This window comes from Rhinatrema bivittatum, chromosome 8 (assembly GCF_901001135.1).
Source record: "Rhinatrema bivittatum chromosome 8, aRhiBiv1.1, whole genome shotgun sequence".
NCBI lineage: Eukaryota > Metazoa > Chordata > Amphibia > Gymnophiona > Rhinatrematidae > Rhinatrema > Rhinatrema bivittatum.
This window is the reverse complement of record NC_042622.1, coordinates 220856322-220871463: the sequence shown is the minus strand read 5'-3', so window position 1 is coordinate 220871463 and position 15142 is coordinate 220856322. Positions and strand designations below refer to the sequence as shown.

Genomic DNA, 15142 nt, shown 5'->3' with positions numbered 1-15142 from the left:
AGGGGGATATGTCTATCTTTTTTGCCCCAGAGCAATTAAGAATGTTTCTTGATACTAGAAAAAGGAGCTTATTAACATCTTCCCCTAGAGATAGCCCTTTGAATAACTCAGATAATGGTAATGAAGGATAAATAATTATTAAGCCTGTGAAGCTAATTACTGATATGGTTTTCTTATTGTGTATTTTCTCCCTTTAAATCTAATTATCCACCCCCTCACACACAGATTGTGGTTAAATTTTATTTAAATTTCAAATTTCCTCTTGAAGTAAGATGTAATATTGGCAAGATTGCTGAGTTTCTGTGCAAAGTTTTTTGTCTGCTTTGTATTTGTTTAAAACTAATAAAGAGAAAATAAAATAAATGGAGTGAGAAGGCGCGGCCTCGTGCCTAAGGAGGCAGGACCATGGAAAGCGACATCCTGCAGAGGAGGAAGAAGGCCTTTAAGTCGGCTGCTCCCCGCCGCTAAGAAGAAGATTGATGGTGGCTTCCTGCCGCGTGAAGAGGAGCTCTGGAATGGCCTCCCAGCCGCGGAAGAGAACCTGGATGACGGTGGCCTCCTGGCCGCGAGGAGAAGAGCTTCAGGGCAGCCTCCAGGTTGCTGAAGAGGAAGGCTTTGGCGGCGGCCTAGCCACAGGGAAACGGCGGTTTTTGGCAGCGGCCTCCAGGCCGCGAAGAGATGAAGGAAGTGGCGCCCAGGCCACAGGGGAGCAGCAGAGTTGGCAGCGGCCTCCTGGCCGCGAAGAGGAGAGGCTGGTAGTGCTTGATGGCAGCCTCTGGGCCGTGAAGATGGCAGCGGCTCCCAGGCCGCAGGAGAGAATAGTCGGCGGTGGCCCGCTGCAGACATCAGCGGCAATGGGGGAGATGGCGGCCTCCGGGCTGCAAGGAACGGCGTCGGAAGGCTGCAGAGAGGTAAGGGACTGGTTTTGGACATATCCCACAAGCAGGATCGCAACAACACCCCCCTCCTCAAAAGACCCCCTCCCCAGGTCTGTTTCTGCAACAGAGGGGGGGGGGGGGGTCGATGAACTGAAGCTGGAACTTCTTGATGGAGAACTGGGGCGATGAAGAATTCAAAGTTGGAAGATATGGAGCTGAAGACATGGAAGATCAGGATTCAAGGAGATGTAGACAAACACTGAAGGCACAGATCTAGCAGGATACAGGAATTGCAGGATAGCAAGGCAGCATCTCAGATTCTATCAGCTCAGGGTAGAAGAATTTGAAAACAAGGAGTCCCGGTTGAACAAGCACAGATGAGTGGTCACATCTTGGAGTATAGTTCGGTACTTGGTTCTTAGTTGATCAAGACAGAAGTAGAAAGCACACACGCATCATTCTTATGGTAGTAACAATGATGAAGACCAATCGAACGTCAAACTGAAGTCTTGAATGCGAAAGTGATACCACTGGAGAATGGATAGCTGAACTTGTAAGCTCTCACATGTCCGTGGGTAGGCATGGGTAAGAGAAGTGTCCACTGGAACAAGGAATCCCACAAATATTCCCAAGAATGGAGAATTGATCGTGGAGGCATGGATATTCCTTTCAAAGATAGGTGGTAAATAGCAGAGATAAACAAGTGGGAGAACTTCAAGGTTATTGATTCCAATAATGGATAGTAAGAGAAGTCCCCTTAACTTGGTCAAGATTATCTGTCAAAAGAGTCTGTATTTTCGCATAGACTTCCAAAGGTAGTAAGGCTGCTTTCAAGAGGGACTTGGTAATCAAAGGATGTCACGGTGATACTTTATTCGAGGTATTAATTAGTTGTAAGGGATCTCCCAGATGACAGCAAGGATGAGGATTCCTCAGAGTAGGATCAGATGAGCTGTTTGAAATGGTAGTAAGGCTCTGGAGACAAGGCTCAAGGATAGCAGAGGGTTCCGGTGGATAATCAAGAGCACTCCTCCATGGAGATGCAGAAGAAACTCTGGGATGATGGACTGAAGGTAGCTCCCAGCAGTTCGAAAGATGGAATACTCTGGAGAAGACAGTTAAATCTCGCCTGTGGACTTCAAGGGAGACTGGGTCCTTTCAGGTGGATAAACTGCGAGGCTATACAGGTTCACCAAATTAGATGGAGAGTGATAACTGCAGTCCTTAGCTTGGCAGCTCGGAATGTTGAAGGACATTGAGGACTGATGGCAGCGAGTGCGGGATGTAGGACAACTCGCCATGATGAAGATGGAAGATCAAAAAGATGATACAAAGCCTTATGTACCATACATAAACTAATAAATGATGAAAAAGCGGATTGGCTAAACACAGCACTACGAGTACACATCCTACACAGAAACCTTCGCTCAGCAAACAAAGCACTCTTAAATCACTCCTTCAGTAAAAACAGCGAGACTAAGCCAAGTGAGTGTTATGATCAGGCTTGTGAACCCTTGGGCCGATGGAAGGATGGTATACCTTAGGAGGTGGGTCCTTAGGTTCCCCTGTCGGGTGGCAAGGCGGAACAGAAGATGGGACCGGTTGACCCTCGGCACTGAAGACTGAGGCAACCGTGGAGAAAGCGACGAGTCGTGACGTCGGAAAAGCCAACTGGGTCTTCGCCACTGGAAGCCTGTGGTCCCCCCGGGAGGAGCCCGTAGGGACCTGAGCTGCTGGGACTTAGGTGGACCTTTGAGAGGTCGAGGAGTTGTGAGGTCGGTGCAAGGGCCAACTGGAGCTTTGCCACTGGAAGCCCACGGTCCCCCCGGGAGGAGCCCGTAGGGACCCGAGCCGCTGGGACTTAGGTGGACCCTTGGAGACGATGGTCCGGAGGAAGTCAAAGGTCGAGTACCAGAGGGTCGTCGCTTACCAGTCCAAGTTCACACACCGAGGGATCACCACTTGCCAGTCCGAAGTCACACACCGAGGGATCACCGAGAAGAAACAGGAACCAAGGATCCGAAGCACCTGAAGACTCACCGAAGCAAGCATACTCAAACAACAAAGTTGCCAAGTCAAGGAGTGAGCAGAGGAAGTCTCCTTATATACTTCCCCTGGTCTGGTTCATTGGGAACAGGTGCAGGCAATTAAAGGGACGAGATCCCTTTAAATTCTGTAAGGAGGCACGGCCTCGCGCCTAAGAGGACGGCGGCCATCTTGGATTCCCGGCCGCAGAGGAAAGTGGCCCGACGCCGCGAGGGAGAAGCAGGGACGCCTCCCACGCCGGCAGTCACCACGGAGGTCCTCGCCGGTGTGTGGGAACGACTGGGGCCAGACTCCCGCGGCCTCCCCGATGCTGCCGCAGCGGCCCCATCGTCGCGGGTCAGGTAGGGGATTGCGACCGCGGTCGTGGAACACAACAGTGAGAGATAGGGCCTTATCTTTAGCAGGCCCTACACTTTGGAACACAATGCCTCTAGAGATCAGATTGCAAAGAGATCTCAAAACCTTTAAGAAAAGTTTAAAAACATGGCTTTTTAAACAAGCATTTTTAAAAGAGACCGGAGAATAGAAAACATACAGGAAGAGGCAAAAAAGCACCAGCACACAGAACTATTCTCAGAAATGTGCATTATAATAGCCTAACAATTCTATTTCACAACAAACGTAAGTGTAAAACACAGAGAATATGAATTTTTACCTGAGAATAGTACCTTTCAGGTACAACTAATCATTACCTTTATCACTAAACAATTGACTGTCATAATGATTTTTGTAACTGAACCTTTTGTGGCACCTGTTAGAATGTACTATAGTATGTACTCACCTACCTTAATTTATGTGCCTACATGTAAACCGTTGCGATGGTATATAACTTAGCAACGGTATAGAATAGATTTTAAATAAATAAATAAATAAAAATCTTAGGAACTGCAAGATTTGAAGCGTAGCTGTAAATTATAGGGTGACTCGCCATGTTGAAGTCACGGCACAGGAAGAACAGCTAGATGACGTCTCAGAAGACCCAGGATGGAATCCAGGGCTGGAATCACCGCTTGCACAGGCAACGACAAGGTCTTGACTGAAGATGGTCCCAGGCAGGAGCCGGAACAAGGCAAGCAGGAACTGAGTTGGAAATGCCAAGACGGAGCCAGGTTTAGGGTGCAGGCGTCTCCTGCAGGTCATAGGAACCCAAATACCTGGAGTTGCTGTGGAATACACTTGGATTGATGATATACTCCCAGAAGCTTGAAGATACTTGACAATGAAGTCGGTAGTGGCACTGGATGTTGGAACCTGGGAGCAGGCGCCTCCTGACAGGTCGTTTGGAACCCAGGAAGTAGAACCAACATCACAGTGGGAAGAACGGCGATGGTCCCTGGAACGGTAGTAGGTGCCTCCTGCAGGTCAAAAAAGGTTCTAGGACTGGACTGGACTTGAAGATCTGAATGCAGGATCTTCCTGTAGGTAGAGAGAACCAGATGAATTGGACGTGGAAAAGGTCTGGACGCAGGCGCCTCCTGTGGGTTGTGGAATCCAGACAACTGAGAAAAACAAACAGAGGAATGAGAGAAAAAATGTTGGTTAGAAGTAAGATATGGAATGTCCAGGATACTTGGGAACAAACAAGCTGGTAACTAAAACAAAAATTTTTTAGGAAAATTGGAACCAAAAAATTGAGAAAATGTTCTGATGATAAACAGATGCTAGTGCCTCCTGCAGCTCCTTAAAAAAATTTTTTCAAGAGAGCTGACACCTCCAGCAGGACAAGGATACATAAAGTTTAAGACACGAAAGTTCAGATGAAAATACTTGAATCGGGAACTCTGGAACAAAGTGTGGGCCCAACTCTGGAACCCGCTCACCATACACATGGCCTTCGCAACCTGTTGGAACCTGTGGGAGGGAGCGCTCCCGATTCCGGGGAGATGTGTGCCCTTAGACCTCGACATGACTGCAGAAAGGAGCTCCGTGGAAGCGCTGCGGCAGGCAAGACATGTCCAAGCATGGGAGGAGCAGGCTGACCACCACCCTAACCTCTGCCGAACCTGCACGCACTGGTAGAGACCCATCAATGCAATGCTGGTCTCTGTGGTAGCCCCTCCGGCCACTCTATAGCCCTTTCGGACCTGCCACTAGGGAGCGGCAGATGCAGCAGGACGGACAGAGGTCGAGGACAGGCGATGGTACTGGAACTAGGAACAAGATGGGACCTTGGACTAGGCTTGAAGTCTTGAACAAGGCGAGGGTACTTGGAACTCAGACGAGACAAGGACTCTTGGAACGCAGACAAGTCGAGGACACTTGGAACTTGAAACTCAGAAGAGACGAGAACACGTGGAACTCAGACAAGACTCTCAGACGTGGAAGGAAATCAGACGCAGACTGAGAAGAGGATTCCTGTTACTCAAATGAGGACTCTTGGAACTTGGAAGGACTCGAATGAGGACTTGGAACCTGGAAAGCCTCACATGAAGACTTGGAACCTGGAACTCAGATGGGATGAGACAAGAATTCTTGGAACTTGGATGGGTCGAGACCACTTGGAATTTGGAAGGAAGGGGAACAAGGACTCAGGATACTCAGAGACTTAGACAGGCATTGCCCCTCAGGGCGCCCTACACAGCCGATGTGAGCTGGTCGCAGACCACCCTGTCCCATGGCGCACCCTACACAACCTGAAGAGGCTGGTTGCAGAGCACGTGGAGAGCGGAACAAGCACAAGACTGAGACTCCAGATGAAGGAGGAATCCGGGCAGTGCTCGAAGACAGGACCTGCTGGAAGAGGCCTCCAGCCACCGGAAACGGACACCGAATTGATACGGATTTACTCCCAGAAAAGGTCAGCTGGAGATGAGGTTCAGGGGCGAGCGAAGCTGAACCCAGAGCTAGAAACTGATGGTACTTCAGGATTAGGATTGGACGAAGGACATCAGGATTGAGACTTGGAACATCAAAATCAGGACTTGGAACTCGGAGTCTTGGAACATCAGGACTGGAATGTAAGGCATTGGATAGGAAAGGACATCAGGACATCTGGGCCCTCTCGAAAGGAGGACCACAGGGATGTCTGTAACATGATGGACGAAGACATCAGAGGATGGAGACGTCTGGACATCCGAAGACAAGGGAACATCAGGACATCCGGAGATAGGGAGACATCTGAAGACAAGAGGACGGGATCCATCGAGAGACCAGGACATGAAACGAAAATCAAGACAAAGATTCAGGAACCATGGACGAAGACAAAGAGGACCAATGAGGAACAGAGTGCCTTGAAGAAGTGAAGAGGGATCATGGAGAACTCCTGGAATGAAGAGCTGGAACTGAAGATCCAGGAGAGGTCTGACTCCATGACCAACTCCTTGCGAAGGCGAAGAGGAACTGAAAGCTGAGCCCTTTTGTAGGGCTGAAGAGGAAATGCCTTGGAACGTCAGCAGGAGCCCAGGAAGACAACCCACTGCTGTCCCTTTAAGTGGAGTGAGGTGGCGCGGCCTCGTGCCTAAGGAGGCAGGACCATGGAGAACGACGTCCTGCAGTGGAGGAGGAAGGTCTTGATGTCGGCGGCTTCCTGCCGCGTGAAGAGGAGCTCCAGAGCAGCCTCCCGGCTGCAGAAGAGGACCCGGACAGCAGACGGCGGCCTTCTGGCCGCGTGGAGAAGAGCTTCAGGGCAGCCTCCAGGCCATCTGTTACGTGCGCCGGCCGCAGCAGACCCGTGGCTTGGCCCCCTTACCTCTTTCAAAGTGATCCAGCATTTGGTCCCTCGTCTCTGGCGGCTGTGGGCCGCCGGCTCCATCCTCTGGCCGCCCCTGGTGCCTCCGGCTCTGCTGCAGCTCCTGATGCTCCGTGGAGAGACGCTGTCCCGACCAGCGCCGAGCTCCTCCTTAGGCACACGCGCGCGCAGAACTAGTCTTTAAATAGGGCCCACAGTGGGAACCTGGCCACAGCCCCGGATGATGATGTCGGCAGAGCTCCGGTTTATACGCCCGGGCTCCGCTCTCCAATTGCCTTTGCAACAGGTCCCCTCGCTAGTCGACTACTCGTTGCCTCTTCAGTTCCTGGTTCCCGATCCTGATTGCCTTCATTCCTGTTTCCTTGTTCCTGTTCCTTCGTCTCTCCTTCGGACTGCTGACCTGGTTTGACCTCTGCATTGCCTGACTACTCCATTGCCTCTCTCCAGCCCCGGACCTCTGCATTGTACGACTACTCCGATGACTCTCTCCAGCCCCGGACCTCTGCATTGCCTGACTACAGCCATTGCTTCTCTCCAGCCCTGGCCTTCTGCTTCGTCTGACCATCCTTTTGACGCTCTCCTCGTCTAGACTTCAGCCTTGCTTGCCGCCAGCCCTGATCCCAGCTTGCTTAAAGATGCCTCTTCAGCTTTTATCCTGGATGTGGTTCATTCAGACTTCGGTCTGCTCTTGCTCTGGCGCCCTCTGTCAAACTGTGTTCATATTGGTGCCTGGGTCTCTGGGACTCTGCCTTATCCAGTACAGACTGATACCTACACTAGTTGCTGCCTGTGGGCTGACCTCGATCCACCCATCGACGACCACTGACAGAGGCCACCTAAGTCCAGCCAGCTCTGGCACCCAAATTCTCAACCCGTGGGAAACGAGGACTGGTATTGGTGAAGCACCAGCCGGCCTCCGTCCATCAGCTCTCTGCCTGCCGACGATGGGGACCCATAGGATCCCACCTACAGGTAGTGTCAACCCCACCTCGGCCCAAGGGTCCACCTCCAGCGCAACAGCTGAAGAGGAAGTCTTCGGTGGCGGCCTAGCCGCAGGGAAACGGCAGTGTTCGGCGGCAGCCTCCAGGTCGCGAAGAGATGAAGGAAGCAGCGCCCAGGCCGCAGGGAAGCAGTGGAGTCGGCGGTGGCCTCCAGGCCACGAAGAGGAGAGACTGACAGCGCTTGATGGTGGCCCCTGGTCCGCAAAGATGGCAGCGGCTCCCAGACCACGAAGATGGCAGCGGCTCCCAGGCCGCGGGAGAGAAGAGTCGGCGGCCTCTGGGCCGCGAGGAATAGCATTGGAAGGCTGCGGAGAGGTAAGGGACAGCTTGTGGGCCAATCCCACAAGCAGGATCGCAACAAGGGTTAATAGCTAATAGCCTCATCAAAATGAATTTACATGTGATGAGCGCTATTATCTACGCGCTGGTTTGGACGCACTTTTTGGACACACTATTCTCCTTATTGCATGAGGGGTTTTGGACATGCGTCCAAAACATACATCCAAGTGTGTGTAAAGCCATGCGCTCAGCTGAACGCACTATATTGCGCCAGCCTGTATGTGTGGAAGAATGAGGCGTGAATGAATGTGTGTGAAAAAGAGTACGAGAGTGAACATGTGAGTGGGAGTGTCTTCAGTAAATGTTTATGCACATCCTGCTGCTGTTGTTACCCGCCCCGTCCCCCTCAATCTATGAGAGTCTCAGGGTGAGTGGAAATCACCGCTTCAGGCTGTCCATTACCCTATTTTCCAGCACAACAACTGGATTCTATAGACTCTACAGATTGGAGGAGTAGCTTAGTGGGTAGAGCAGTGGGCTAAAACACAGGGAAACCAGGGTTTAAATCCCACTGTCACTCCTTGTGACCTTAGGCAAGTCACTTTACCCTCTGTTGCATCAGGTACAAAATTAGAGTGGGGATAGGGAAATACCTATAGTACCTGAATGTAATCCGCTTTGAAGTACGGAAAAGCAGAATATAAAAAATCTCAATACATAAATAAAGGAAGACTAAAGGGACTCTGCTTTGCCAAGTGGCATAAAGCATACTCAGTGAGGCTGTCAAAGTTCTAGTCCGTGCCGAGCTCAGTTAGATGATGTCACTCATATGTGAGGACTGACAATCTGCTGTCCTCTGAGAACACCTGTTACAGGTAAGCAACTCTGCTAAATATATGGAAACTGGTGAACAGTAGCACCAATTGTGAAAGCTTCAGTCATTCAGTTTGTCCTAATGCATCTGCCCTGGGTGTCCATCATCATATGTCCAAAATATGCACTTTGGGGGTAATCATATCTGATGACATCAAAGTAGCAAAACATTGTGGTGACACAGTAGAGACACCCTAAGATGCAAAAGGAGAAGCAGAACCAACAGAACAAAAAAGAGGTGATAATGTCTCTGCATCAGGCATTGGTGAAACCTCTAAAAGGATACAAAAAGTGGAGGGAGTCTAGAGAAATGATACCAAAATGGTGCAGGGTCCTTACCAAAAGAGATGAAATTTAAGGTCCTAAATATATGTATCCTAGACGAGATACATTCACAGAACTGAAAGGTTTAAATAATGCACAAGAAGTACTTTTCAGTGTAAAGGAATTTGTAGAACAAAAGGTCAAGTTATGAGGCTCAAAGGAGGCAACATTAGAAAACATTTTTTCATGGAAAGAGGGGAATAACCTCCTGGAGTGGATGGTGGAAACAGACCCTGTAACGGAGTTTAAGAAAGCCTGAGATAAGCAGAGAGGATCCCTAGTTCCAAAGAAGTGAGAGAAAAGACAGAAATCAACTGGGTTCCACGGCTACCCATCAACAGCCAAAATAAACAGAGATCTGATGAAGTTTAGGGTCCTTACATGTGTCTATGGAAAGGTCAGGGACTGACTTCCCCTATCGCGAAGTACAATGTGGAGGACAGTTAGCAAGGTTAGCTCCCCCTCTCCCCTAGACTCAGGAAGTATATACCGCGCCCGAGTGAGGAGCAGAAGTTACCAGCTCCCCCACCCCCTCAGAAGGATGCACCATATGATAATATAGGGGTGAACCAATTCCCTTCACGGAAGAATATTCCATGTTTGGATTTGGGGGGGGGGGGGGGGAGAAAAAAAGGACGGTGACGTGGCTCCACCAGGGCCAGATACATGATATAATGGGATTTGGTAGGGGGTGGCTTGCCTCCTCGCGGAGGGATAAAATTAACCGATAAGGAGACGCACGTATGGGCTGGACACCGTTTCCGGTACATAGAGCACATCTACAAGCCACCTCCGCCTCCACACTCCATTACCCACCCGCTTTTCTATGCTAAGAACCGAATAACTCCACCTCCCCTTCTCCCAACGCGCCCCATCCTACTGGTGGAGGATAGAGTCGGGCGGGGACCCACCTAAATAATGGCGGCCGCGCTCCTCCCCTTCGCGCTCAGCCCTGCCCCCTGCGTTCAGAATTACAGGCCGTTCAGCCAATGGGAGGCGCGCGCGGGTGCGTGGCCGCCATTTTGTGAGTCTATATTACACGGGCGCCCTTCGGAGTTCCGCTCTTGCCGCGTCTCAGTTCGCTTCCCGGCTGGTCTCCGTGTGCAATGGACGGGTGAGTCGTCCCCCCACCCTTTCCCACGAGCGGTCTAGACCCTTTCCGCCTCCTTCTTCCGACCGAGGAAAGGGCTCGAGGAGTTGCTAGTCACCAGGCCGGAGCGGCTTCTGGAGAGCGCCTAATCGCCGCGCGCACGCCGCCGCCGGAAGCCGAGGCCCTTGTGCGGCCGACCGGTTTTCCCCCATCCTCTTGCCCCGGTTCCGCCCCCCCCCCCCCGGGTTCGGTCTTTCCCCTTCTTCTCTGGCTCCTGGTTCGAGTCATTGCTTATCTCTCTCCCGCTCCCTTATACTTCTTTTAGTTTTGGGGGGGGGGGGGGGCTTTGTTGGTTCGTGGCCGCGGACCCGGGGCGAGGCGTCTTCCTGTAGTAGTGGAAGTGTGGTTAGGCTTTAGTTCTCGTAGTGCGCTGGTCCTCTCACTTTCGGGTGGAGGTGGCTTGGTAGCTTTGTAGTGACCCCACCGGAACTTGCGCCTCACGCCGTGGCTCGACTTCTCTACTGTGCTTGTAACTTGACGTACTCGGTCTGATATCTTATGTTTTATAGGTAATAAAACAAGCAATAACTTTCTCAGTTGGTTATTGCAGGATCCACCCACTGAAGCTCTTAGCTTCCTTTAATAGCTTTCTTGCTACTCTATTTCCGCTTTTTAACCATCAAAGTGGATCACAAAACTAAAAAATTAGTCGTCTACGTATGTAGAACCCGCCACTAGCTATCTACTCGCATCCCTTCGTGCGTCGAGCAGACTGTTAACGATCAGATAAATCCCATATCCCCCCCAAACCTGCTCTGTTCGAGACTTCCTCCCGTAGGTCTCCGCTTGATCCGGATTCTGCTGACACTGCGGAAACAGGCTCTGGTTTAGGTTCGCCCTCTTAAGTCTGGCCGCCGCCGTGTCCTATAAAACCTTCTCTAAAGTAGTTCCTTAGTGCGAGGCCAGTACAGTCTTCTGCAAGTGAAAACAGTACTCGGGCCGGGGGAAAAACACCCTTCAAAAACATTTTTTTCGATTCCGCTTCTACGAAGGTTTTTCTGGTTTGCTTCTCTTGAACATATCTTGCTTTGTGTTAAGTGAAATTGCAAAAAGTTCACAGCAGTTGGGTGTCTGGCGACAGATGGAAGTAGTTGGTCTGAGTTTGTAGTTTGTGGCCATGGAGACGGATGTTAACGTGGTCATTTTATTTAGTTGGAGCTTGTTGCTGCAACAGTTCTGGCGTTTGTCGAGTAATGCAAATCCATTTGTAAGTTGAGTTATGAGTTGGTATACAGGAGTCGTGCCTGCAGGGTCTTGTTTACTTTTTTTTTTAGGGGGAAAGTGCTCAGGCTTTGAGAATCATAACAAACACTTGATAGCTCGTCGTATTTTTCCATGGAGACATAATAGAATGAATCTTATATTTGCTTCATTGTTGCTGCATCACGGGCTGTTCAGGGAAAGGATTCATGCTGAAGCAATAAGAGGTGGTTTACTAGTTAAATCATACGATAGTGGGACCTAAATGGTCACTTCTCTACATGAAGAAAAGTCATGGAGTCTCACAGGATCTGTATCTGTGCTGTTCATTATTCATAAATGATCTGGAAAAAAAGCAAAGCAAAGACATTTTCAGATAACACTCAGCGTTAAATGGCAAAGGATTGTGAGGAACTATGGAAGGATCTTAATAGACTAGGAGACGGGGTATCTGAATGGCAAACAAAATTTAATGTGACTAAGTGCAAAGTGATGCAGATAAAGAAAAATCCATACAAGTGCAGTGCTGTGTTCTATATTGAGTAACCGCTAAGGAAAGGGGACCTAGGTATCGATCCATGGAGTGACTGCACATCTAAGCATTGTGTGCAGTTCTGATTGCCTTCTCAGAGCTTTAGTGGAACTAGCCGATGCCTAGAGGACAACAAATAGGATGGAACAACTCACCCATGATAGACTACACAGGCGCTCTTCAGCTTGAAAAAGATGGCTGTGAGGGGACATGATCAAAGTTTATAGAATGAGTGGAGTAGAGCAAGAAAATAAAGGATGGCTTTTTACCATTAAATAATTCTAAAACAAGTGCTAAATGAAACAGCCTTATATGATCATGAACAAATTGTGAAAAGTACGTTTTTACTCAATGCACAACCAAGCTGTTGCCGGAGTGGTCAAGGCAACCAGCTTAGCAGGATTTAAGAGGTTTGGCCAAGTTTGTCAAGGAAGACTTCATAAAACAGGGTAGATAAGAGAAAGCCACTGCTTGTTCATAGGAGTGAGTTAAAACTTTTTTGCAATCTGGATCTTGTAACCTAGACTGGTCTCTGGACATGGGATACTGGACTTGATGGACCTTGGTCTGATCCAGTATAGTGGTATATTTTCTTTAAATTTGTATACTTTAAAGAATAAGGACCTTAGATGCAACATAGAAACATGACAGCAGAAAAATACTGTATGGCACATCCAGTTCGCCCATCTTTTTTTATAATGGACTACAAGAGGAATAAAGCTAAACTCGGACAGGGAAACGTCCCAAGAATACAAGCGAAATGTTCACTGTGGCAGAATTGTGAAAGTACTGCTAGAGATGTTGAATAAGGATGCTAGTATTGATTAGAGGTACATCTGTAAACGAAGACTGCAAGAAAAAATATGGAAAACAAAGGACAAGAAAATTCAAGTTTAAATGGTGTAGAAAACACCTGAATGACTGTGCCAATGAAGAGAATAGGCAAAAAGCAAGGCAATGGCATGTAATATAGCATGAGTTGAATAGCAGGGGAAAAAAGATGGTCAGAATAGTAAGTGTGAGGGGAAGGAAGTAAGATTGACCTGTTGAAACTTATCATGAAGGGAACTTAGATATTACCTTAAGAATTGGTCATGTAAGAATCAAAATAAGATAGCAAGGCTTGAAATGGCCTACTTGCTAAAAAGACTACAGAAAAGGAAAATGCCGAATGGGAGACCTGGCCCATTAAGCCTAATCCAAAGAGTTAATATGCAAGATTGTAGTAATTGGAGGGATAATGATTCATGTAATAGAGATGGCTGCTCATTTTACGAGTCTTCTATGTATAGTTTATATGGTTCTGCATTGGAGGCTCGTGAATGAAGTGAGCAGTCTGGGAATGGATCCTAAAATGTGATGGATTATTTTTAAGAATTTTGTATTTCATTGATCTGCTAATCTCAGCAGATTCACAGTACCCTAATAATCAATATAACAGTACATTATACATTCACAGAACACGCATCTTCAGTAAAAACAAGGAGCAAAGCAAATAAACTAGAGAGCAAACAGAAAATAGATTTCAGACTCCTGTGAAGAGGTTTTTAATACCTTCTAAAACACTTTTAGCCTTTACTCATCAGGTAGCACATTCCACAATAGAGGGGCAGCCCTTCTAAACATACTTTTCCCATATTGAGAAAGCTTCAGAAACTTCGGTATCTCAAGCAAGTTTCTGGTGGATGAGTGCTAGTCTGGTGCTTTGAAATGTAGAAACACTGGGGAGCAAGGTTTATGCAGAATCTTAACTACCAAGCAGAGTATCTTGAAATTAATTCGCCAGGTAACTGACAGCCAATGGAGTTTAACTAGCAAAGGAGATACATTTGCATAATGTGACACGAGATACTAAACGCACTGCAGAATTTTGTACTACCTGTAAAAGGTTAAGTGTAGAAAGTGGCAGACCTAAGTATAGTTACAGTAATAAAGAGGAGATAAAATAGCTCGAAAGATAGACATGTGGTCTAAAAACAGAGCATCTGCATTTTGAAATAGGGATGAGCAATTGAGTTAATCTGAGGATGCATTGATAGTGAAGAATCTGAGAATATCCAAGTTACAAACCTGCGTGGAAGTAGAAATGGGATGATCCTTGAAGCTGAAGATGGCAGGAAGGTCAGGCATCTCAGTATGGCTCATATAGAGAATCTGTCTTAAGATTTAGGGCCAACGTGTTCTCTGTAGGCCAATTTTTTACTTGCATCAAGCAAGTGGAAAGCTTCCTGAGCATTATTTATAAAGTCTGGGTTATTGGAAGATAATTGCCAGCATACATTTTAAAAAAGGCACCCAGGTTTCTAAACTGCATAAAGCAGGGACAAGTAGTTAAAGAATAATGGGGCAGAGTGAGGACTACTGGGGCACACCTGTAGTGAGGGGATGAAGATTAGAAGTTGCAATGAGCAAGAAGAAAAATGAGGTGAACCGAGCCAGCACAGATGCAAAGACTCCCAGATTCCAAATGATCCAGAATAGTGTGGTTTAAGGTGTTGAATGCAGCAGACATATCTAAAAAACCCAAACGCTAAGTACTAAGATTGTGCTGATTGATATAGTCATGTAAATGATTAGACGGGTCCTTTTTCCAAAAGTTTAGATTGGGTGATAATTCACTGTTAGGTTCAGGTTTGCATTTTTTTATATAGGTCAAACTGTAGCAAGTGTTGATTCAGGGGGAACAGTCCTCATCAAAGGAGGCATTAATCCAGCAGTTTAATCAATGCTGTTGAGCATGAATCAAACATGCAGAAAATGTCTTATTGTATTCAGAGTTTAAGATAACGTCAGTTGACTAGTGAAAGTATTCTTCGTCTTTAAGGCTAAAACCTATTATTCAGTGTAAACCTTAGACAAGTACAGCAGAAAGCATTGAGGCTACAAACATGGAAGTCTTTTGCAGAGGACAAGACAACCTTCTCACAACATACAGGTTTCTGCTAGGTGAATAGGAACAACATTCCTAGTGAGGGTGTGTACAGTCCTAAAAAGTTAATGCAATCTTGAAGCAGCTTATGTTATCCTCATAGAAAGTGGTTGACAGTGGGTAATAGTAAATTGAATTCACTCAGGAGTTAAAAATTAAGTGTGCGTCAGGGATCAATTCTAGGGCTGGTTCTGTTCATGAGCAATATTGTGGAGGAGATAGAGGGAAATATTTTTCTGATA

At 47.8% G+C, this 15142-nt stretch overlaps 1 protein-coding gene across 1 annotated transcript in view; it reads left to right on the top strand.

The window, feature by feature from the left end:
* The first annotated feature begins 10093 nt into the window (after positions 1 to 10093).
* PTBP1 (polypyrimidine tract binding protein 1) overlaps positions 10094 to 15142 on the top strand; it is a 115053-nt gene continuing 110004 nt past the window's right edge. The window contains exon 1 of the mRNA XM_029613500.1: positions 10094 to 10203. Within this exon, the coding sequence (XP_029469360.1) occupies positions 10196 to 10203 (8 nt within the window). The 5' untranslated portion in view covers positions 10094 to 10195. The remainder of the gene's footprint in view (positions 10204 to 15142) is intronic.